Source organism: Ictalurus furcatus, chromosome 1 (genome assembly GCF_023375685.1).
Source record: "Ictalurus furcatus strain D&B chromosome 1, Billie_1.0, whole genome shotgun sequence".
In the NCBI taxonomy this organism is placed as follows: Eukaryota; Metazoa; Chordata; class Actinopteri; order Siluriformes; family Ictaluridae; genus Ictalurus; species Ictalurus furcatus.
Genome location: NC_071255.1, coordinates 10,053,154 through 10,076,098, shown reverse-complemented (window position 1 = coordinate 10,076,098; position 22,945 = coordinate 10,053,154). Strand labels below are relative to the sequence as shown.

The window sequence follows — 22,945 nt, the reverse complement described above, 5'->3', positions numbered from 1 at the left end:
ACCTCCACCCTGTGTGTGTAGAGTTTGCATATCCTCCCTGACATGTAGGCTGATTGGTGTTTCCAGATTGTCCGTAGTGTGTGAATAGGTGTGTTATTGTGCCCTGCGATGGGTTGGCATCCTGTGATGTCCTCTGCCTTGTGCCCAGAGTTCCCTGGGATAGGCTCCAGGTTCCCCATGACTCTGTGTAGGATAAGTGGTACAGAAAATGGATGGATGGATTTCCCCTTAAGCCTTACCTGTTTTCCCCCCACTGCATTACCAGCTATACACAAAGGGGAAGTAGTTAGATTAAAGACTGGCATGATGGTGCAGTGGATAGTGTTGATCCTGAGCTCAGGCTACCATGCCTATCTGTTCTCTCTATATCCATGTGGCAATTCTCTGTGTTCTCCGGTTTCCTCCCAATTCTTACTGTATAAACATGCCAGAGGTGGACTGGCTAAGATAAATTGCTTCTGGTTATGAATGTTTGTGTGTATGTGTGTATATATGTGATTGTATATGTGTGTGTATGGTGCCCTGCAATTGACTCGTGCACCATCCAGGGTGAATTCCTGCCCCATGTCCAGTGTTTCTACGATATCTAGGTTAGGTCAGCTTGACAGTGCTAGGATTTGAACTCACAACCTTATTATAATTTGAATCAATTCAGTGCATGATTTTTTTTATTGTGTTGTACATGAAAAAAAAAAAACCCCTTTATTTTTTGCTGATGTGATGTCTCACATGTCTGTCTATGTAAATACAGAGAATATACTGTACATATTTTGTTTTTACTTTTGGACTTTTTTTTAATAGTCTAAATTTTTTAAATGTTGGATTCATTCCCCGCAAAAAAATTACATAAAGCACACAAGTATATTGTAGCATTTTTATTAATTCCTGTAATGTATACTCCAGTACATTCTGTACAGTAAAGAGGTACCATGTTCCTGTTTTGTACTCGAATGTTGGTTTAAGTATTTAAAAAGACAGAATGATAAATCTGGCAGTGTTAACTGATGTTAGTGTTTTTCAGGGCATTGTGTTATGAGTGATAAAGGGCTCTTGTTAAGAGAGAAGCTTTGCTAGTGTTCCGGGGGAATGAGTTTGTTTTTACGTGTGTATGAAGTGTTTCAGTAGTTTTAGTGCATTTTGGATGAAGTTAACTGCTGTGCTGAGCTGCATGATGGTAAAGAGTACTGTGCCAACTGTATGAGCTTTGAAAAAGTGAACGTAGTATTGAAAAAATGTGTGTACGTAATTGTAAAAACAAAACGGAACAAAACAAGATATTTCTTCAATCTAAAAACAGAATTAGCAAAAACAGCAGTTTCACAGAGTGTGTAAGATTTTGAGAACCACTTGGGGGTTGCAGCAGTAGTTCAGGAAGTGGATGAAGTTTAGGTCAATACCACTGATTCACAGTTTCAGGTTATTTTGCACATTAAACAACATTTTATCTGAATTTACACAAAGCCTTTAGGAAAACCCATAGCTTTACCCTGTTTACCCTAGGCAGATGAAGGCTGAAAATGTAGTCATATCCCAATATATGAAAATAAACACCCAATACAGTAATTTACTTCTATGTCAGTCACAAAAACAAGACACTTTATTAAGCTGAAAAGACTAGATGTACTGTACAAAAGACGAGAGAGAGAGAGAGAGAGATGATTGAAAGTGTGTGTTAATAATAATTAACTATGCCAATGGACATTTAATAACACACACAAGGATAGTAGTGTGTGTGTGTGTGTGTGTGTGTGCGTGTGCATGCGCTTTCACAGAATACTGAGGCCTTGGAACAGTACAGCTTGTTTGCTTAAGACCCAGCAGGCCCACAGGGAGATAAAAAGTATTCCACATTATGCAAGTAGATGCCTTCCCCTTCCTGAAGATTGCTTCTCTGAGTCATCAGGGGCTGCTGAAGGAGAGGAGAAGGAGAGGAACAAGAGCAGGCTGAAGAGACACTCTCCTTGCTCTTTTTAGAAATGAACGTCTTTCTGTTTCTGAGAGAAAAGGGAAGGCAGAAACACATGAGGAAAACAAGGGACCAAGGTCACCGCAAGCCATTTTACTATTTATTTATTAATATTTGATTATTATCTGTCTCTGGTTTTTGTTTTTATTTATTGTTCTTCGTATTCACTTTACACCTGAGATATACATAATTAAATTGTGATCATTTAATGAATTTGCTCTGCCTTCACTGTTAAGCAATGTGAGCTGTATTGTGTATAAAATGTGCTGTATAAATAACACAGATTAGGAATGCTAATATAGATCTGACGTCTTGGAATATTTTAGGGATGAAATAAGATTTGTAAATTCAAATCTCAGTACTACCAATGGGGTATTTGTGGGCCCACAGTCGCTCAGCTCTATCACTGACCTTTGACCTAACATGAAAGAAGAGATTTATGAAGCAGAAACTGAATTAAGAAAGTGCAGAAGTACCTGAGAGAGTAGACAGAGATTATAACGAAGGTGAAAAGGAGACAGACTCCCACTACGCACATCACATTCACCCACATTACACCATCACCGTCAGCAGCAGGTCTAATCTCTGTCACACCAGAAAGAGAGAGAGAGAGAGAGAGAGAGAGAGAGAGAGATCTATCACAAAGGTGGTTACATTACTGATGCCATGATTTCTTTTCCTTTTAATGCAGTACCCTCTTGATCAATGACAGACAACAAAATAACACAACTTTAAATGAACTTCAGCACAAACCCATACTGTACATCATTAGGTACCACAAATGAAAATAATTCCTCTATTTGATCTACTTGTGTTTTAGATTAAATGTTTAGTTTCTTTTGAAAATGACATTTCTAAGAGGAAAACCACACAAGTTAGGTTTATTTTGCCTCATGAGCGAATATGGACACAAACAAATAAACACAATATCCACCATCTCTGTCACATACTCACCCACTTCAACTTCTGGCCTTCCAGACCCTTCAGGAAATATCCAATCTGACTCCTAATACAGTGGGCCGATAAGACAGCTCTTAAGAGACATGGCGTTTATACATGGTCCTCAACAATTAATTGAACAGAAATTGCAGAATACAGTTAACGATAATATACTGAACCTTTTTCTCCTTAAATAGACAACACAATTAAACCTTAATGTATTCTCACTTTCAAACAAAGTAACATGGACTATTTCACTTTAATGACTGAAGAAATGTGATCTGAGCCAATATTAGTTCTATTATATCTATTATGTATTAGGAGTGCAGATTGTGTACTTGCTACATTAATACCTCCTCCGCACTATCCAGTGTGTGCTTCTACACATGTGGTGTTTGAAAGTTGTGAACAGTTCACAGGCAGATGTCCTGCCATTTTCCTTTAGACTTTGCTGGTATAATTCAGAATTCATTGTTTCATCAATGATGGCAAGCCGTCCTGGCCCATATGCAGCAAAACAGGCCCAAACCATGATATTACACAATTTGCTCTTGGAGTAATCTTTATTAGTTGACCCCACTCCTGGGGAGGATAACAATGGACTTGAATTTCCTCCGTTTGTATACAATCTGTCTGACTGTGGATTGGTGGAGACCAAACTCTTAATAGATGGTTTTGTAATCTTTTCCAGCCTGAGGAGCATCAACAACTCTTTTCCCGAGACCCACAGAAAGCTCCTGTTTTCCTGCCATGATACACTTCCACAAGCATATTGTGAAGATCAGACTTTGATAGATCTGGCTGCGACTGCAATAACTGCTATGTCCATATATGGTATAAGCTAATCTGCTGAATGCTATGTCATAATATGTTATGTTTATATTCACAGCAGTTTTTATTATACTTTTACTCTTTTACACTACCTGTTATAGTATATCTGACACTTTCACACTAGAACTGTGTATTGGTCGGTGCTACACTGTCATTTACTGTGCCCATTGTCATGTTTTAATATTTACTGTACTGTCTTCTGGTGTTTGCATGTGCACTTTATATAGAATGTGTAGGTCTTATTTGGTTCGGTGTCTCATGTGGTTAGTGTCGTGTTTTATGTAGCACCGTGGTCCTGGAGGAACGTTGTTTCGTTTCACTGTGTACTGTACCAGCTGTATATGGTTGAAATAACAATAAAGCCATTGATTTGACTTGACTTGATATGACTACCGTGCATTATCACTGGACAGTAAATTGACAATACGATAAAGTTGTATTTTGTCCTATTAGCCTTAATGCCCCAAACCTCTGTAACTATCTAACTATGATCCTTAAACAATATTTTTCTTCCTCCCTACTGTGTGTGTATATGTGTCTGTATGTGAGTGTATTTGGAGAGGCAGAACTTACCAGACTGGTATTAACGTCAGGGGCAACAGTGATTTCAGGAGCTATAAAGACAAACATACACGATTATGTTATATTGTGGCTTCTTTTGTTTGTCAATTTTTATCTTATGTCCCCCTTTTGATTAACATACGAAATAATTTTGTGGGTACATTTGGCTGATCTCATGAGGAAATTAGCTTTTTTTGTGGGCACAGGTTAACCTAAACCGGACAGTTGAAGTTTGGGAAAACAATGTCACTTGGTCTTTTGCTAATCTTTCTAAAACTGTTCAGTTTTAATGAGTATGTGCCCACTGTACCCTCAGATTCCTTTTCTTGGCTGACAAGAGTGGAACCCGGTGAGGTCTTCTGCTGTTGTAACCCAACTGCCTCAAGGTTCAATGTGTTGTGCATTCTGATATGCTTTTCTGCTCACTATGTTTGTAAAGAGTGGTTATTTGAATTACTATTGCCTTCTTGTCAGCTTGAACCAGTTTATCCAATCTCCTCTGAAAAGATCAGCAGTTTCTTATATACTCAAACTAGCCCATCTGACACCAACAGCCATGCCATGGTAAATGCTACAACATGACTGACTGATTGGACAATTGCATGAATGCGCATGTGTACAGATATTCCTAATAAAGTAAATGGAGAGTGTATATACAGTAAATTAACAATACTATAAAGCTACTATACTATATGTGCAACACCACGGTAAATGAGTTCATTTTGCAGTGGATTTTCTGACACGTTAGCATAATTAGTTGTGTCTGTTTGTTTTAACATAGAGGCTCTTTCGTTTTTTCCCTTATTATGTATTTCAACATGCATATCACAGCTTCGAGTATTGAGCTCCTATGAGAAGTGATTGAGAAATGTCCTGCTTGCATAACGTCACTGCACGTAAGGATTATTTTCATCTGTTTGGCTCACTGCCAAGGGACTCCTAGCCACCAGAAATCATGTGCTCTCTGGGAATGCAATACACTAATATCTGGTTAGAGATAGTAAACACTGCTAACTTTCAGAGACAAGTATTAACTGAACTGGACTGCTTGGACTGTAAAGTATACTGTACAGTATAAATTTAAATATATTGCTGATTTAAGAGTTTACTTTTATGAATATATAAAGGTGGTTGACACACAAATCGTCTGGGTTATGCATGTAACACTTTGGGGAGCACTCTTGCGCGCGCGACCGGCATCTGAAACTTATGTAAAATCATGCCTATTTATAGGCCTGCCGTGATCAGGTGACGTGGCAATTACGCGTGTTGCGTGATATATATATATATATGGCACCTGTGAACCATGCTGTCAGCCTCTATTATCTGAAGCGGTGAGGCAATTCACAGGCCTACCCCGGTATGACAAAGCTACGCAACGTCTCGTTCCCTTCTCAGTAAACAGGGTTACATGCGTAGCCCAGACGTTCCCTTTCAAAGGGAACTCCACGTTGCGTTTAGCATAACACTATGGGAACGAGAATACCCACTCCGTCATACCAACGGGATGCCCTGGTGAACTCGACACAACAGGGAAGGACCTGGCTGAATGCCGCCATATGTCGAGCTCACTCAGCAGGTCTGCTTGGTAGGCCTGCAACACTGTCACTGTCTGCAGTGACCCACACGCAAGACTACTACTGCATAGGCCTTGCCCACCAATGCCACAGTGGCCTTACACGGTGGCTTGGATGGCAAAGCCTGTCCCCCTAAATTACCTGCCGTCAATGGAGAGAGGTAGCTCGCAAGCGCCTCCTCCAACTTCAGCATAGCTAAATAGCCATGCCGTTCATTCCCCACAATAATTCCCCGAATAATCTAACATCGTGGGGTTATAAATACGGCTTATGAACGGTTTACCCCGAGAAGCCTGATATTTTGTCATGCACTTCTGGAAAAAAGGGAGTTTTCGGCAGTGTGAGGGATTTACTTTCACTGGGGAGAAAAAAGCTCATCCAGCCTTAGTAATCACTTCAAGCAGCTCTTTATATGCTGCTCTCAGTTTTTAGCACACCATTCTGGCTCCTCGGAGTCAGAGTGGAATTACTATTATTTTTGTGTATGTAGGTGGGTTTTTATTTATTTATTTTTTTTGCTTTCCATAGCGGAAGGAGGACTCGTGACGCAAGCTCCAAAATCCAGTGGAGAGCTGGACCTGGAAGACAGAGCAAGAGATAGAGCAGCGCTCGTCTCCGGCTCCTCTTCCGGATCCATAAGAGATCCCCCGGACCTGAGACCCATATCCGCGAGGCTCTGAAACCCAATTCGCTTCGGCTTCCGAGAAGAGAGCGAGTCGCGAGCGGAGCTGCCTAAAGTAAGGCATTACAGTGCGCACGGTCAAACCTCTCGAGGGCTGCCGTCGCATCCTCCACACCTAGACACTTCACACAGAAAGTGTGCACTCTTCCCCGTGATGAAATGGGAGCAAGGCGTAACACACTTCCTGAATTCTCTCACTCATACTGTTCTCTCTCGCTCATTCTTTTTTTTCTTCTCTTTTTTTAAAGGGATAGAAAAGTCCAGAGATTTTGAGAAAAGATAGAGAGGAAATGAAGTGTCTTTTTGTTTCTTTACACAAACAACCGACATGCAGTCTCACTGAAGATAATAAGACTGATGGTGCGGTTTACAGGTGCCATATATACTGTATATCACGCGACGTGCTTAATTGCCACGTCACCTGATCACTGCTGGCCTGTAAATAGGCATGATTTTACACAAGCTTCAGATGCCGGTTGCACGAGGGCGCTCCCCATAGTGTTATGCGTAACGCAACACAGAGTTCCCTTTGAAAGGGAACTATTTTGTACATGCATGTTTATGTAATTAATAATAACCTCCACAATCAATTTCTTTAAGTTTCATGTTGATGTCCTTTGAGAGCACTGGATTCACTGGTTCATGTTCATGGATCTGCGCGACACCTATTTCCATGTTCCCCTCACCCCAGAAAACCGGTGCTTTATGAGTTTTGCTTTCCAGGTTCTGTACTTCTCACTACAGCCACTCTCTAGCACCATAGGTGTTTTTTGAGATGTACACAGGTAGCCCTGTCTCCTCTGAGGTCTAGAGGCATTAGAATGCTGCTGCATTTGTCAGGGCACACCCACCTTCCTTGCTTATATTATGGCTCTTTGTCTCATGATATACTCAGAGACAAAGATGGCCACTGCAAAACAGAGATTTTGTGTTTCTGCAACAGTTTCTGCATGGATTTGGGATTTGGATGTATAATTGAATTGTTGTGCATAATCATTTTGAACTTGTGTCATAATTCTGCAGTTGACTGCATGTATGTATATGCACTGTAATTACATGTCCATGTGTGTGCATGCACAGGACTAGTCCAGTCGCTCCAGTGCCCTTCATACTCGTCTTTTGCTCGAATCTGAATCTCGTGGTCAGTGTGTGGCAGAGCATCCAAAATCAACCAGTCTCTACTCTCCACGACCACCTGCTGATACTACACACACACACACACACACACACACACACACACACACACACACACACACAAATAAACATATTGGTTCTTTTAGATTATGTGACTGTACATTTACCCCAATTTGTATGTAAGGTTCTCTTATACTGTATACCCTTTTTCAGGAGACTGTATTTTAAAGATAATTTTGTAAAATCCAAATAAGCTTTACAGATCTTAATCTGAAAGGGTTCAAATGAGGTTTTTCCTGCTTGTTCAATGAACCATAAACAATTATTGCACATGCACCTGTGGAACAGTCCTTAAGACACAAACAGTTTACAGGCGGTAGGCAATGAAGGTCACAGTTACAATAAGTTAGGACACTACAGAGACCTTTCTACTGACTCTGAAAAACACCAGAAGAAAGATGCCTAGTGTTCCTGCTCACCTGCGTGAACATGCCATAGACCTGCTGCAGGGAGGCATGAGGACTGCACATGTGGCCAGAGAAATAAACTGCAATGTCTGTAATGTAAGATGCCTAAGACAGTGCTACAGGGAGACAGGAAGGACAGCAGGTTGTCCTTGCAGTGGAAAATTACGTGTAACCATGCGTCCCCCCCCAGACGTGATCGAGAACTTGTAAATGCCTTGGTGGAAGAGTGGAGTAACATCTCACAGCAAGAACTGACAAATCTGGTGCAGTCCATGAGGATGAGATGCACTCTAGTACTTAAAGCAGCTGGTGAACACACCACATACTGACTGTTACTTTTGCTATCGACCCACCCTTTGTTCAGGGACACATTATTCCATTTCTGTTCATCAAATGTCTCTGAAACTCGTTCAGTTTATGTCTCAGTTGTTGAATGTTTTTATGTTAATACAAATATTTACACATGTTAAGAAATTTGCTGGAAATTAAAGCAGTTGAATGTAAGAGGTTGTTTCTTTTTTTGCTGAGTATATATACAAATATACACAGAAGTAGAATATGAGAACACACACACACACACACACACACACACACACACACACACACACACACCTTCATTCTACCTGTTTGGCATGTAGAGGACGATATCTAAGCTGGAAGCGAAGGGTGTAGAACAAGTCCCACATCCAGGTGGTAGGTGACGACCAAGAGACATTCAACATGTGAGGCTCACCCTTGACTGGCTTCACTTTAACTTCAACTGGAGGATCTGGCTTAACTATGATACAGAGAGAGAAAAAGAGAGAGGGGATAGGGTTAAACCAGTAACATACAATAACATTATAATCAGATCTACACTACAAATATGACAATACCCCCTCTCCCCAACACACACACACACACACACTCACTGATGTTTTGAGGAATGTAGCTGTATGTAGAACTTGTGGAATTGCCTGCTGTGTTGGTCACACATAGTTGAACTGTATATACATTTCTGTCATTTTCCATACTGGGTAACGCACACTGACAGCAGGAGCATGCATCAGAGTATGAACAATTCACATGGGAGATCTTCTCCAATCTTAAAAGAAAGAGAATGAATAGTTGCAGCTGCTTTAGTGGGGTTACAGTACATTTCCAACATACGAATGCAGTGACAATGATTATTAGATCCAGCACTGTAGTCTAATATCCCTTGTTATCTGAAATTTAAGAATGACCAAAGATAGCAATAATATTGTCAGTTCTGTTTAAGGGTACGTTTATAAGAAGACAGTGCTACATAGCAACTTGCTGGCAGAGGTACACAGGTTTTGACCTGATGACTATGGTGAATTTTATTGTGATGAAAATCACAGTAATGGTATAACATTTAAAACCAGTACGTATGATGGCAGGCCTAAAGTTCTCTGCCTGTACACATCCTTATTTTAATAATAATCACACCTTAAAATTTTGTTTGTGTGTATCTGACCACTGAGTCCTGAAATCTTCTTTTCCTTTTTCTTTTGGACTATGAAGAGAAATCATTTAAAAGAAAGGCAGAAGCTGAGCAGTGGGACATCATGGCATGACTAGACAGATTAATCGGTTGTGCATTGATGCCAAGATTTAAGTAAGATTTAAGAGATTCATCGCTCTCACACTCCCTCATACTGGTCACTGGAAGTTCAAGAATTGTTGCTCTACATAAAGATGGCCTAGGCTATAAGAAGATGAGGGAGTGTGAAAGCGATGACACCAAATTTAACACACCTGTTCCCCATTCACACCTGAAACCTTGTAACACTAACAAGTCACATGACACCGGGGAGGAAAAATGGCTAATTGGGCCCAATTTGGACATTTTCACTTAGGGGTGTACTCACTTTTGTTGCCAGCGGTTTAGACATTAATGGCTGTGTGTTGAGTTATTTTGAGGGGACAGCAAATTTACACTGTTACACAAGCTGTACACTCACTACTTTACATTGTAGCAAAGTGTCATTTCTTCAGTGTCGTCACATGAAAAGATATAATCAAATATTTACAAAAATGTGAGGGGTGTACTCACTTTTGTGAGATACTGTAGGTCCATAGAGGACAAAAATGTCCATGTCCAAAAACTGTCATAAAAATATTACATATTAAAATATAATAATATAATATATATTAATATAATAACAATCAATAGTATATATTGATTGTTACAGTCTTTGATATGTCAATGATTAACTACAACATTATTTTTGATGCATTCATATTTTTTATGCAGTGTCAGATGAAAAAAAAAAAAAAACACCTACCACTCAGGTCCATAAAGGACAAAAATGTCCATGTCAAAAATCTGTCATAGAAATATTATATGTGAATTTTTTTTTCACTTTCACTGACTTCAATTTTTTTACCAGCATCATTTCTGATCATAACTATCAAACATTCATTCAATTTCAAAATTTTACCCCTTTAAACGCCGGTTTCCTTACATAATGCAAAAAATCTTCAAAGCTCAGTAACCTTCTTTGACTTATATACAGTGGGGGAAATAAGTATTGAATGCGTCAATGTTTTTTTCAGTAAATATATTTCCTATGAGGCTATTCACAAGAAACTTTCAACAGACATCAGTATTAACTCAAGAAATATAAAGAATTCACAATATTAAAGTCTATATATGAAGTTATGTGTAATAAAGTGGAATGACAGCAAAAAAAGTATTGAACGCGCTAAGAAAAAGCAGTACTCCAAGGCAAGGTAAGGGAAGGGACCAGCTGAAATCTGTAAGTAATTATACCTCCTATCTGTGCAAATTAATATCAGCTGGGTTAGTAAATTGATGGTCTATAAAAAGGCTTTTCTTTACCAAGGTGTCACACAAGAAACATATCATGATAAGTAAAAGCAAAGAGCACTTTCTCCAAGACCTTTGCAACCTTATTGCGAAACATATTGATGGAATCAGATACAGACGTATTTCAAAACTTCTGAATCCTCCAGTAAACACCACTGGGGTCATTATGCACAAGTGGAAGCAACATCACTCCGTCATCAACCGGCCACGAACAGGAGCTCCTCACAAGATTTCTGACCAGGGAATCAGAAGAATAGTCAGAAGAGTAGCCCAAGAGCCAAGAACCACACAGAAAGAGCTCCAGAAACACTTGGAGGCAGCAGGTGCCATCATCACAGAGAAAACAATAGGCAATGCACTCCACTGCTCACGCTCACCCGCAAGACTCCATTACTAAAGAAAAGGCATGTCGAAGCTCGTTTAAAGTTTACTACAACTCATTTGGACAAGCCTATGAAATACTGGGAGAGTGTAGTCTGGTCAGACGAGAGCAAAATTTAACTTTTTGGTTGTCATACTGCACACCATGTTTGGAGAAGAAATGGCACTGCACATCACCCTAAAAACACTACACCAACAGTGAAGTGTGGAGGTGGAAGCATCATGGTGTGGGGCTGTTTTTCATCACATGGCAGACTTCATATAATTGAAGGAACGATGAATGGAGCTCTTTACCGGTAGATTCTTGAGAAGAATCTGCTGATATCCACCAGGATGATGATCATGAGATGTGGTTGGATCTTCCAGAAGGACAATGATCCAAAGCATGCAGGAAAGGAAACTCTCAATTGGTTTCAGAGAAAAAAATGGTGGTGTTAGAATGGCCCAGTCAATCACCTGACTCGAATCCAATTGAACAAGATTTAAAGACAGTATGTTTAGAAGAATGAGCCGAAATCACACCTGAATACTGCGGCCCATTAATTTCTTCATACAGAAAGTGTCTTGAAACTGTCATTACAAACAAAGGCTTCTCCACTAAGTATTAAATACATTTCAGTTAGTGTGTTCAATACTTTTTCCTGTACCATTCCCCTTTATTACACATAACTTCATTTATAGACTTTAATATTGTGAATTCTTTATATGTGTGGATTTCTTGAATTAATACTGATGTCTGGTGAAAATTTCATGTGAATGCAAAAAATGTGTAAAAAGCAAAACAAAACAAAGAAACAAACAAACAAAAAAAATCCAGGTAATGTGAACCACAGCAGCCCAATTTAAATAAAAAAAATTAAAATAAAAAATTAAAAATGCAAACTAAAGCATTCTGTGACTGATAGAATTGTGGATTTAAACATTAGTTGAATTGAATTGCTTCAGTACAAGAGCCACTCATACTACTGAATACAGAGAAATTGAAACACTAGAAATAGTTTCAGTGAGAATTCAATTGGTTTCTATTTAGGCTATTAATGCAAGGTTTCATTTTTTGTGTGAAAACTTCACCCTGTGCAAACGTCTGCACACAATGTCCTGACTTGCTCACAGAGATGCACTTGCAGAAGTATAAATCAGCTCTGACACCCCTAATCATCTACTTAGAATGACACCCTCTCTCTCTGTCTGTCTGTCTGTCTCTCTCTCTCTCTCTCTCTCTCACACACACACACACACACACACACACCCTTACCCTTTCCTGAGGAACATGTAACACTGAGGCTGTGGGATGATGGGCTGTCTAGATATCCACTCACACCGGATTTTGCTGATGTGGGATTTCTTGTAGCATGACAGGGTAGGTTTCTCTGGAGGGACTATGAGAGATATAAGAGTGTTTGGGTGGTGTATTTGTCACCAGAATGACACCAGAGGGTTTATGCATCATTTGTCATCAATATGTCAGTGTGTGTGTGTGTGTGTGTGTGTATACATATGTTTCCTTACTGCCAACACTGATTTTAACCGATGAAACTAGTTTGCCTCTCCTATAGCAGCTGTAGTTCCCTGAGTCAGTCAACCGAAGCGCAGGAAGTCTCAAAGCCCCACCATTTTCCACACGCTCTCGCATGAGCTGACCATTCCGGGTCCACCGTGCCTGCCTCTTAATGGACCTGGTCACTCTCAGTCCCTCCACCTTCTCGTTATAGTCCTCATCCTCTTCATGTTCTGTGGTGGTGCGCCTCTCAGTACTCAAACCCATTTCCAGGGTTATGCTAAAAGCCCCTCCTTCTTCTGTAACTCTGCCCACACTGTTGGGTTTAGTGGATTGATTGGCAGCCTGCAAACCTTGCCCACTTCCCATTTGCACCTTTGCTGAGCTTATAGCCATGTTAGCAGTGGTTACAGATTCACTGACTTTAGCATATACTCCAGTTGCAGTTTGAAGTTTGTGTTTTCCATTGGTGGCAAAGTTCTCAGATTGTAGATTGTGTATTCCAGTAGTACCAGGACTCTCTCTGGCTTTTTGAGATTTCCAATGGCTAGTTACATCTCCTCTTCTCCCAAGTCTCTCTTTGTGTTTTGTACTCATTACTAATGGGACGCTATCCACAGTGACATCACCCCTGCATCCCAGGATGACCTCTGACCCCACGTTCAAGGTCAGCACACCAGGATAGGATTCTAATGGAAAATGAACATCAAATTTGTCAAATGTTGACTATGTTGAGGTATTTGTATTGTTAAATAAAAATATCTTGCAATAAAGATAACATTCATTCACAAAACCATCAGAATTATAATTGGCTCCCATCCATAGCTATAATTTCTATGACATTGATTAAATCAGTTTCTATGTCTTTTTAATGCTGTTGTTATAGTAGTTGTGTGATAGTTATCGCTTTATGCATTCTTTCACTCAATCACCTTCAGCAACCACTCACTGCTGGTCAGAATCATGGTGGACCAGTGTTTGTGAGGCAGTAATACACAAGAATAGTCCATCGCAGGGCATTGTATATTTCTTGACATTGTGAAAATTTTTTACATGATTCTACTGAGAGTCTATATCACACCAGGGCTTTCCTACATTTCAGTACGAAGCTTGTAAGAAGGAATACAGATGAGTCGTTATTTGAGCCATTATTATTACCCCAATTCCGAAAAAGTTGGGACAGTATGGACAATGCTAATAAAAACAAAGAGGAGTGATTTGTAAATGTACTTTGACTTGTATTTAAACAAAAAGGTATTTGATGTTTTACCTCATCAACTGCAGAGTTTTTTTTTTTTTGAAGATAAACGTTTATTTTGAAATTGATGCATGCAGCGCATTCCAAAAAAGTTGGGACACGGGCAATTTAGGACGATGTGACGAGTTGAAATAAGGTGATGTGAGGCAATCGTCTAATCATAGTATATAAGGAGCCTCCAAAACAGGCCTAGTACTTCAAGAGCAACGATGGATCGAGGCTCGCCAATCAGCCAACAGATGCGTCACCGAATAATCTAACACTTTGAGAACAACATTCGCCAAAGACAAATCGGTAGGATTTTGGCCATGTCACCTTCTACAGTGCACAATATAATTAAAAGATTCAAGGAATCCGGTCAAATCTTGGTGCGTAAAGGGCAAGGCCGAAAACCACTTCAGAATGCGCGTAATCTCCGATCGCTCAGATGTCACTGTCTTAAAAACCATCATGAGTCTGTAATGGATATCCTGACATGGCTCAGGAATACTTTGGTAAACCTTTGTTAGTCAACACCATTCGCCGCTGCATCCACAGATGCAAGTTAAGGCTTTACTATGCAAAGCAGAAGCCATACACCAACACTGTCCAGAAGCGCCGCGACTTCTCTGGGCTCGCCCTCATCTGAGATAGACAGTAGCACAGTGGAATCGTGTTTTGTGGTCTGACGAGTCAACATTTGAAAGTTTTTGGAAAAAACAGCTGTCATGTTCTCCACGCCAAAGAAGGAAAGGACCATCCAAGCTGTTATCAGCGTCAGGTCCAAAAACCAGCGTCTGTCATGGTATGGGGGTGTATGGGGGCCCATGGCATAGGTAGCTCGCACATCTGTGAAGGCACCATTAATGCAGAAAGATATGCACACATTTTGCAGGAACATATGCTGCAATCCAGAGCAGGACAACGCCAAACCACATTCTGCCTGGATTACAAGCGCATGGTTGCCTAAGCAGAGAGTGCGGGTGCTAGCATGGCCTGCCTGCAGTCCTGACCTGTCTACGATTGAGAATGGTGAATAATGAAGCACAAAATAAGGCAACGAAGTCCCGTACAGTTGCGCAGCTGAAGCAATGCATAATGGATGAATTGGGGAAAATTCCGTTTGTGAAACTTAACCAATTGGTGTCTTCAGTTCCCAAACGCTTAATAAGTGTTATTAAAAGAAAAGGTGATGGTAAACAGTCGACTGTCCCAACATTTTTGGAGTGTGTTGCAGTCATCAGATTTGAAATCAGTGTATATTTTCAAAAATAAATTAAATTCACAAAGTAAAACATCAAATAATGTGTTAATAATGTGTAACACAGGGCGAATTGAATTTTAAAATAACTCTTTTTGTTTGTTTTTTGCATTTTCCAAACTGTCCCAATTTCTACGGAATTGGGGTTGTACAATAACCAGTCTGCTAGTCGTTTGCTCCTTGTAGCACACATTCACATGCTCTCTCCTGCTCTTCCTGGACTTGTTACTATTTCAATACAAAATAAAAGTGACTTTAAAACTAAGAGTACTGATGTCCTTGCTTAGATTTTATTACAGATTTTTCAGTATTTAAAAGATAATTCTCAAAACATTAAGATTGAACCAGCTATGATGAGCATAGCTAAAAGTATCAGGGTATCAGGATACAGGTATCAGGGACCCTAGATGCAAACTACCTGAAGCCAGGACTTCTGAAAACAAACAACATGAAACATAACCTCTGGTATAACAATGTACACCGATCAGCCATAACATTAAAACCACCTGCCTAATATTGTGTAGGTTCCCCCTGTGCTGCCAAAACAGCTCTGACCCATGGAGGCATATACTCCACAAGACCTCTAAACACATGCTGTGGTATCTGGCACCAAGACTCTAGTAGCTGATCTTTTAAGTCCCATACGTTGTGAGGTGGGGTCTCCATGGATCAGACTTGTTTGTCATACTTCTACTTCCCATAGATTCTCGATCAAAGTGACATCTTTGGAATTTGGAGGCCAATCAACACCTTGAACTCTTTGTCATTGAGAAATTCTTCCATTGCTCCATGGTCCAGTTCTGATGCTCATGTGCTCACTGTAGACGCTTTTGGGTATGGACGGGGTCAGCATGGGCACTCTGACCGATCTGCAGCTACGCAGCCCCATACACAGCAAGCTGTGATGCACTGTGTATTCTGACACCTTTCTATCATAGCCAGCATGAACTTTTAACCAAGTTGTGCTACAGTAGCTCTTCTGTGGAATGGGACCAGATGGGCTAGTCTTCACTCCCCACAAACATCAGTGAGCCTTGGGTCCCCATGACCCTGGCCAATTTACCAGTTGTCCTTCCCTGGACCACTTTTGACAGGTACTAACCACTGCATACCAGGAACACCCCACAAGACCTGCTGTTTTGGAGATGCTCTGACCCAGTTGTCTAGCCATCACAATTTGCCCCTTGTCAAAGTTGCTCAGATCCTTATGCTTGCCCATTTTTCCTGCTTCCAACACATCAACTTTGACAACTGACTGTTCACTTGCTGCCTAATATATCCCTCCCCTTGACAATTGCCATTGTAATAAGATAATGAAATGTTATTCACATCGCCTGTCAGTGGTTTTAATCTCACTGAGATACTAATAGACAAAACCAATCTGATCATTTGAAACTCATCTTAATACCAACCTCAATGTATAAAAAATAGAAATATCACTTTATTAATCCCAGAGTGAAGTTCTATAAATGCAAGATGCACTTAATCATTTTATCAAGTAACTGCAGCTACAGTTGGCATAGACAGATTAGTGATTAGCAGTCACTTTGGAGCAGTTCAAGACACTATGTTGACTTTGGAAACAAGTAGTTGATATACATTCATATTAAATTTATGTTTATGGCATTTGGCAGATGTCCTTATCCAGAGTGACTTACATTTATCAAATTTATACATCTGAGTAGTTAGGGGTAAAGGGCCTGCTCAAGGGGCCAACAGTGGTAGCTTGGTGCCGCTGGGGTTTGTAGTCATGACCTTCCGATCAGTAAGCCAACGTCTTAACCACTGAGCTACCAATGCCCATATTGAGTATATTAAAAAATTATTTTAATTGGTGAACCTTTACAGTGAGGGAAAAAAGTATTTGATCCCCTGCTGATTTTGTATGTTTACCCACTGACAAAGAAATGATCAGTCTATAACTTTAATGGTAGATTTATTTGAACAGTGAGAGACAGAATAACAACAAAAAAATCCAGAAAAACGCACATCAAAAATGTTATAAATTGATTTGCATTTTAATGAGGGAAATAAGTATTTGACCCCTCTGCAAAACATGACTTAGTACTTGGTTTAAAAACCCTTGTTGGCAATCACAGAGGTCAGACGTTTCTTGTAGTTGGCCACCAGGTTTGCACACATCTCAGGAGGGATTTTGTCCCACTCCTCTTTGCAGATCTTCTCCAAATCATTAAGGTTTCGAGGCTGACGTTTGGCAACTCGAACCTTCAGCTCTCTCCACAGATTTTCTATGGGATTAAGGTCTGGAGACTGCCTAGGTCACTCCAGGACCTTAATGTGCTTCTTCTTGAGCCACTCCTTTGTTGCCTTGGCCATGTGTTTTGGGTCATTGTCATGCTGGAATATCCATCCATGACCCATTTTCAATGCCCTGTCTGAGGGAAGGAGGTTTTCACCCAAGATTTGACGGTACATGGCCCCGTCCATCGTCCCTTTGATGCGGTGAAGTTGTCCTGTCCCCTTAGCAGAAAAAAAACCCCAAAGCATAATGTTTCCACCTCCATGTTTGACGGTGGGGATGGTGTTCCAGGGGTCATAGGCAGCATTCCTCCTCCTCCAAACACGGCGAGTTGAGTTGATGCCAAAGAGCTCCATTTTGGTCTCATCTGACCTCAACGCTTTCACCCAGTTGTCCTCAGAATCATTCAGATGTTCATTGGCAAACTTCAGACGGGCATGTATATGTGTTTTCTTGAGCAGCGGACCTTGCGCGCGCTGCAGGATTTCAGTCCTTCACGGCGTAGTGTGTTACCAATTGTTTTCTTGGTGACTATGGTCCCAGCTGCCTTGAGATCATTGACAAGATCGTCCCGTGTAGTTCTGGGCTGATTCCTCACTGTTCTCATGATCAATGCAACTCCACGAGGTGAGATCTTGCATGGAACCCCAGGCCGAGGGAGATTGACAGTTCTTTTGTGCTTCTTCCATTTGCGAATAATCGCACCAACTGTTGTCCCCTTCTCACCAAGCTGCTTTGCAATGGTCTTGTAGCCCATTCCAGACTTGTGTAGGTCTACAGTCTTGTCCCTGACATCCTTGGAGAGCTCTTTGGTCTTGGCCATGGTGGAGAGTTTGGAATATGACTGATTGATTGCTTCTGTGGACAGGTGTCTTTTATACAGGTAACAAACTGATATTAGGAGCACTCCCTTTAAGAGTGTGCTCCTAATCTCAGCTCGTTACCTGTATAAAAGACACCTGGGAGCCAGAAATCTTTCTGATTGAGAGGGGGTCAAATACTTTTTTCCCTCATTAAAATGCAAATTAATTTATAAAATTTTTGACATGCGTTTTTCTGGATTTTTTTGTTGTTATTCTGTCTCTCACTGTTCAAATACAACTACCATTAAAATTATAGACTGATCATTTCTTTGTCAGTGGGCAAACGTACAAAATCAGCAGGGGATCAAATACTTTTTTCCCTCACTGTATATAACACACCAATTGCTGATAAAATGGATGTGACTACTGAAAGTAACAGCCAGATCATCTTCCTCATTTTCTTTAACAGTAGCAGCTGAAATGAAGGCTATAGTTCACTTACCTTTCCGAGGACATGCGGGACTGTCCTGACCACAATGCACTTTTGCCGCACACAGCACAAGCAGAGTAAGTACAATCAGGACTCTCATGACTCAGTAGTTCACCAAATAATTGCAGTTGACGAGGATCACAAACAGGAACAAGAGAAACATCATGAGAAACATAAAGGATAGATCATTAAATATCACCTCATTATCCTTTTTTTTTTTGCTGTTTGCTTTTGGTTCGAACTACAATGTTTAAAATTCAGCTCAGTCTGTCAAGCTCAAGCCAGTTCTTAAAAATAGCGTTTGGTAGCTGGGCGGTTGTTTTCCCTGAAGTTCTTCCCTCCCTTCTCCCTCTCTCTCTTTCTCTTGCTAACTCTCTGTTTGATAAATTGCATAATAACAAAGCAGGGTCACCCCTCTTAAGTACACATATGAGACAAATAAGGCTGTGCAGAAGCAGGAAACAGGATGGGAAGGCTGATGTAGCACTGGAACAAACTAGAAATACATTGGAGACCTATAGAATAATTTCCAGAGTTCTCAGAACATGATGGATAATGGAAAACCTATTTCTAAGATTGTGAAAGGTTGTTCTGGTTGTTCAAATATATCCTTATACAACTCAATTAATTTCAACATGTATAATATGTTACAGTCTGCATTTCACCTGGACTTTGTGTAATCCTTTTTACAGTGGAGTACTGACATAAAATCACTGGAATTGATCTCATCAATACTGTCAGTGTGACATATGCTAGAAAAAAAAACCCCAAATATAATTCTTAAATAATATTCTTAAATAATTTGCCCATTACATCAGACTCTACACCCTCTTGATGTAAGGGTTTAATACAGATTAAAACTGCAAATGCTCATTCACAAGCTAACACAAGGGCTTGTCTCTTATTGCAATACACAGATGTCTTATTAGATCATCAACATCACTACATGTCAACCTTCAAAGCAAATCACTACTGTTATATTTCCCTCATAGGAGGTATGAGGCTTACGTAGATTTATCCCAAACTCACTGAAACAGGTAATGTTGTGTGGTTATGTCATACAATATATACAGCCTTGTATTCATCTGTGCTCCTGATAGAACATGTATATAAGGCACAGTAGACTACTTTAAAATATTGCAGGTATAGTCTTCTAACACACTGACCAAGTTAACAAACCTAAATTCCATGCTATACACTCCCCGTCCATTTTATTTGGAATAGCTAAGCACAAATAAAAAAAAACCCAACCCAACTGAAATGTAATTCTCACACAGCTGGATAGTGAACATTAGTGAGAAATAAAGCAGCACACTTAAAAGGAGATAGTGAGATAGTGAGATAGTGAATCAAATACAGCAAAATAAATACAGTTCTCAGCAGCAACTCTAAATGCATGAATAAATCAAGCAAACATCTGTACTTGAGCTTTCACTCATTTCCCACTGGATGTGCTTGTGAGAAAGCCATGGCTTTTTTGTGTGTAAAATGGTGAGCATTTTAAGAGACAGCACATTTCAAAGAATCAAACACTACTGGCTGTAAATGCCTAAAACACGGGGTTATATTCCCCTTAACCCATACTCAGACCAGCAACAGCTTCGCAAATCCTATTGTAGGTCATACACCCTACAAAAGGTGTGCTTGTTTTTACAGTGCTTCAACTCTGTGAGTCTGTCCATGCATTCTCCTAAATATAGCATCAGGTTCATTGGGAAAGGAAGCATATATACACGTATGCACGTATACACGTACAATATGATGATTACACATGCACTGTACAAACAATTAAGTCACTAAATATATGGCATATACAATAATTAAAATGTTCTAGATCATATAATCTGTTGTCCATTTTGACATGGCTGTGTGCTATTAATATCTAAGAGCCTTTTAAAGAAAATCTTTCCATATAAATTTAAGTGCACTACAAGACTGTAACTTCTGTATCCACTTGTGCAATATTTGTCATGCTTAACTGGACATCATTAAGACTGTTGCTGGGGACAGGGTCCACATTTGTTTGTCCTGTGCTCTTTGGACATGTTTCGTGGGGGCCAATCAGAGGGGACGATGTGGAGAGGGGTGACTGTTTGGTGGCAGTTTTCAGTGAAAAATACAGCTCCAAATGGAAAGTCCTTTCTCGCTCCACAGTAGATCAAAATCACAGTTATCATAAATCCTTAAAGACAGTAATGAACACTGTCTTAACACGTACATATGAAAGAAAAGAGGACTAAGAAAGTATGGATATTCTGCATTAGGTTTATCTGTGTTAAAATGTGGCAATGAAATGTTTATGAAAGTGTCTATATTATTAATCAATCTTGGTGGAATATAACATTTCCATGAATCAAATATCTCACGCAATATTGTACTGTTCATTGAATTAATGCAAACTTTTCTCAGAGATACCATGCTTCTCTGGGTGTCTACTTGAATCTCACATATGTGTTTTAATGGGACAGAACATTGGACATTGGACAACATGCTTTTAACAAGTCATTTTAAATCCCACCCAGAAGCCACTCCAGAAGTAAACTTCATAACCAACTGCCAATCACTGAAATGGTAACGAGCATGACTGACATCTCAAACCTAAATATGTCGGCATCAGTCAGTATCTCGTGGAGGCTGCACTAGTGGTGTAAATATTTGTAAATAATTACAATTTCAAGTATAAAGTTTAGTTTGATTATTTGCATTAATTTAAGAGATTTGCTGTTCATAATTCTAGCTGGCTATCTGTCACTTACTTATTCAGATAGCAGCTTAGCTACTTGTTGGCACAAAATGGCAGAAACTGCTAATGTTGACCTAATTTTTAAAAAGTCTTACGATGGTCATATTTATGAGGAGAGACTGAAAGTTAAACAAGAAAGGCAAACCAACACCCAAGATTTGAATAAAAAAAAAAACAGAGAGCAAAAAAACAAGGATTATTAGCTGTGTTTATTATTAGTCTTAGATTTTATTGAACGCTCACCAAGCAAGCCTACCCATTTTCTACCACTTTCAGCGGTGGACAGGGGTCAGCATGGGCACTTGGACCGGTCTGATGCTACGCAGCCCCATCTGACAACTTTCTATCATAGCCCGCATTAACTTTTTCAGGTATTTGTGCTATAGTAGCGCTTCTGTGGGATCGGACCAGATGGGCTAGTCTTCACTCCCCACATATATCAGTGAGCCTTGGGCGCCCATGACCCTGTTGCCAGTTGTCCTTTCTTGGAGCACTTTTGGTAGGTACTAACCACTGCAGCTCACAAGACCTCCTGTTTTGGAGATGCTCTGACACAGCATGAACTTTTTCAGGTATCTGTGCTACAGTAGTGCAACACGTAATATAATAAAGCAGTCAAAGTCACATAAAGCAACAGGGGGCTCATCCACCAAATGTATTTTAAATGTTAGAACATCTCATAAAGAACAACAACAGCAAAAAAACAAACAAAAAAACAAAAACAAAAAAAAAAACCATTGATAAGATATCCTAAACATAATTCAATTTCGACCCTCTTCAGTTTCTCATTGGTCAAAACATTATTGAAAATTATTATATAATAAAAACATTTAATCAAATCTTTACTTAAATACAGATGAGTTTTTGGAATCATAGGTCTTGTTCTCAGTCAGATGTAAGATCAGTGAAACATTCAACTCTCACTCTTAGTATGTCTACTTCTCTCACTTGCCAGTGGACGTTTCCTCTGTAAAATGATGTTGAGAAAGACGGCTGGCTCCACTGTGCCGTGCTACTCTCCCCCACCAGCCAAACAGCATTTCCTATGAAAGACAGCACAAGTAGCGCTAATGAAATGTTAACCAGTGAATAAAAGGCAGACATGCCCCCTAAGCAGATGCATCCTGCCATTTGCTTCTCTTGTGAATTAAGGATGCCAGGGGGATTTTATAGGGGAATATTTCCCCTAATTACAGCATCTGTCTTTTAAATGCAGCTAAACATATTTAACAGCTTTAAACATATTTAAATCTTATTGTGGGTCATAGACCCCTGGCTAATA

The 22,945-nt window shown here is 39.9% G+C and overlaps 1 protein-coding gene and 1 long non-coding RNA gene across 3 annotated transcripts; one reads left to right on the top strand and one right to left on the bottom strand.

Moving 5' to 3' along the window:
• Positions 1-1,807: 1,807 nt before the first annotated feature.
• On the bottom strand, positions 1,808-22,706 carry LOC128607370 (interleukin-6 receptor subunit alpha-like). 2 transcript variants are annotated; one of them, XM_053624145.1, is made up of 13 exons: positions 22,612-22,706; positions 18,933-19,022; positions 12,881-13,558; positions 12,627-12,750; positions 10,446-10,486; positions 10,214-10,265; positions 9,069-9,241; positions 8,781-8,935; positions 7,613-7,760; positions 4,310-4,350; positions 2,921-2,972; positions 2,443-2,551; positions 1,808-1,994 (listed from the first exon to the last, which is right to left on the bottom strand). In XM_053624145.1, the coding sequence occupies exons 2-13, from the start codon at positions 19,018-19,020 to the stop codon at positions 1,808-1,810; spliced, it is 1,848 nt and encodes a 615-aa protein (XP_053480120.1). In that variant the 5' UTR covers positions 19,021-19,022; positions 22,612-22,706. The 2 variants fall into 2 exon arrangements, with proteins under 2 accessions (XP_053480120.1, XP_053480127.1); XM_053624152.1 differs by lacking the exons at positions 10,214-10,265; positions 10,446-10,486 and having other exon boundaries at positions 18,933-22,706.
• LOC128607512 (uncharacterized) lies at positions 1,935-4,115 on the top strand. The gene is made up of 2 exons (XR_008385882.1): positions 1,935-2,043; positions 3,597-4,115. It is a non-coding gene; the product is annotated as an uncharacterized LOC128607512 (long non-coding RNA).
• Positions 22,707-22,945: the final 239 nt, after the last annotated feature.

What these genes read in the sequence shown, in the direction of transcription:
- LOC128607370 (XM_053624145.1), bottom strand. Translation starts at nt 19,020, where the DNA reads ATGAGAGTCCTGATTGTACTTACTCTGCTTGTGCTGTGTGCGGCAAAA. An exon ending in GGTTAAAATCAGTGTTGGCA is followed by an intron (nt 12,751 to 12,880) that starts GTAAGGAAACAT and finishes TATCTCTCATAG; the next exon opens with TCCCTCCAGAGAAACCTACC. An exon ending in GCATGCACACACATGGACAT is followed by an intron (nt 4,351 to 7,612) that starts GTAATTACAGTG and finishes TTGTCTTTATAG; the next exon opens with CTCCTGAAATCACTGTTGCC.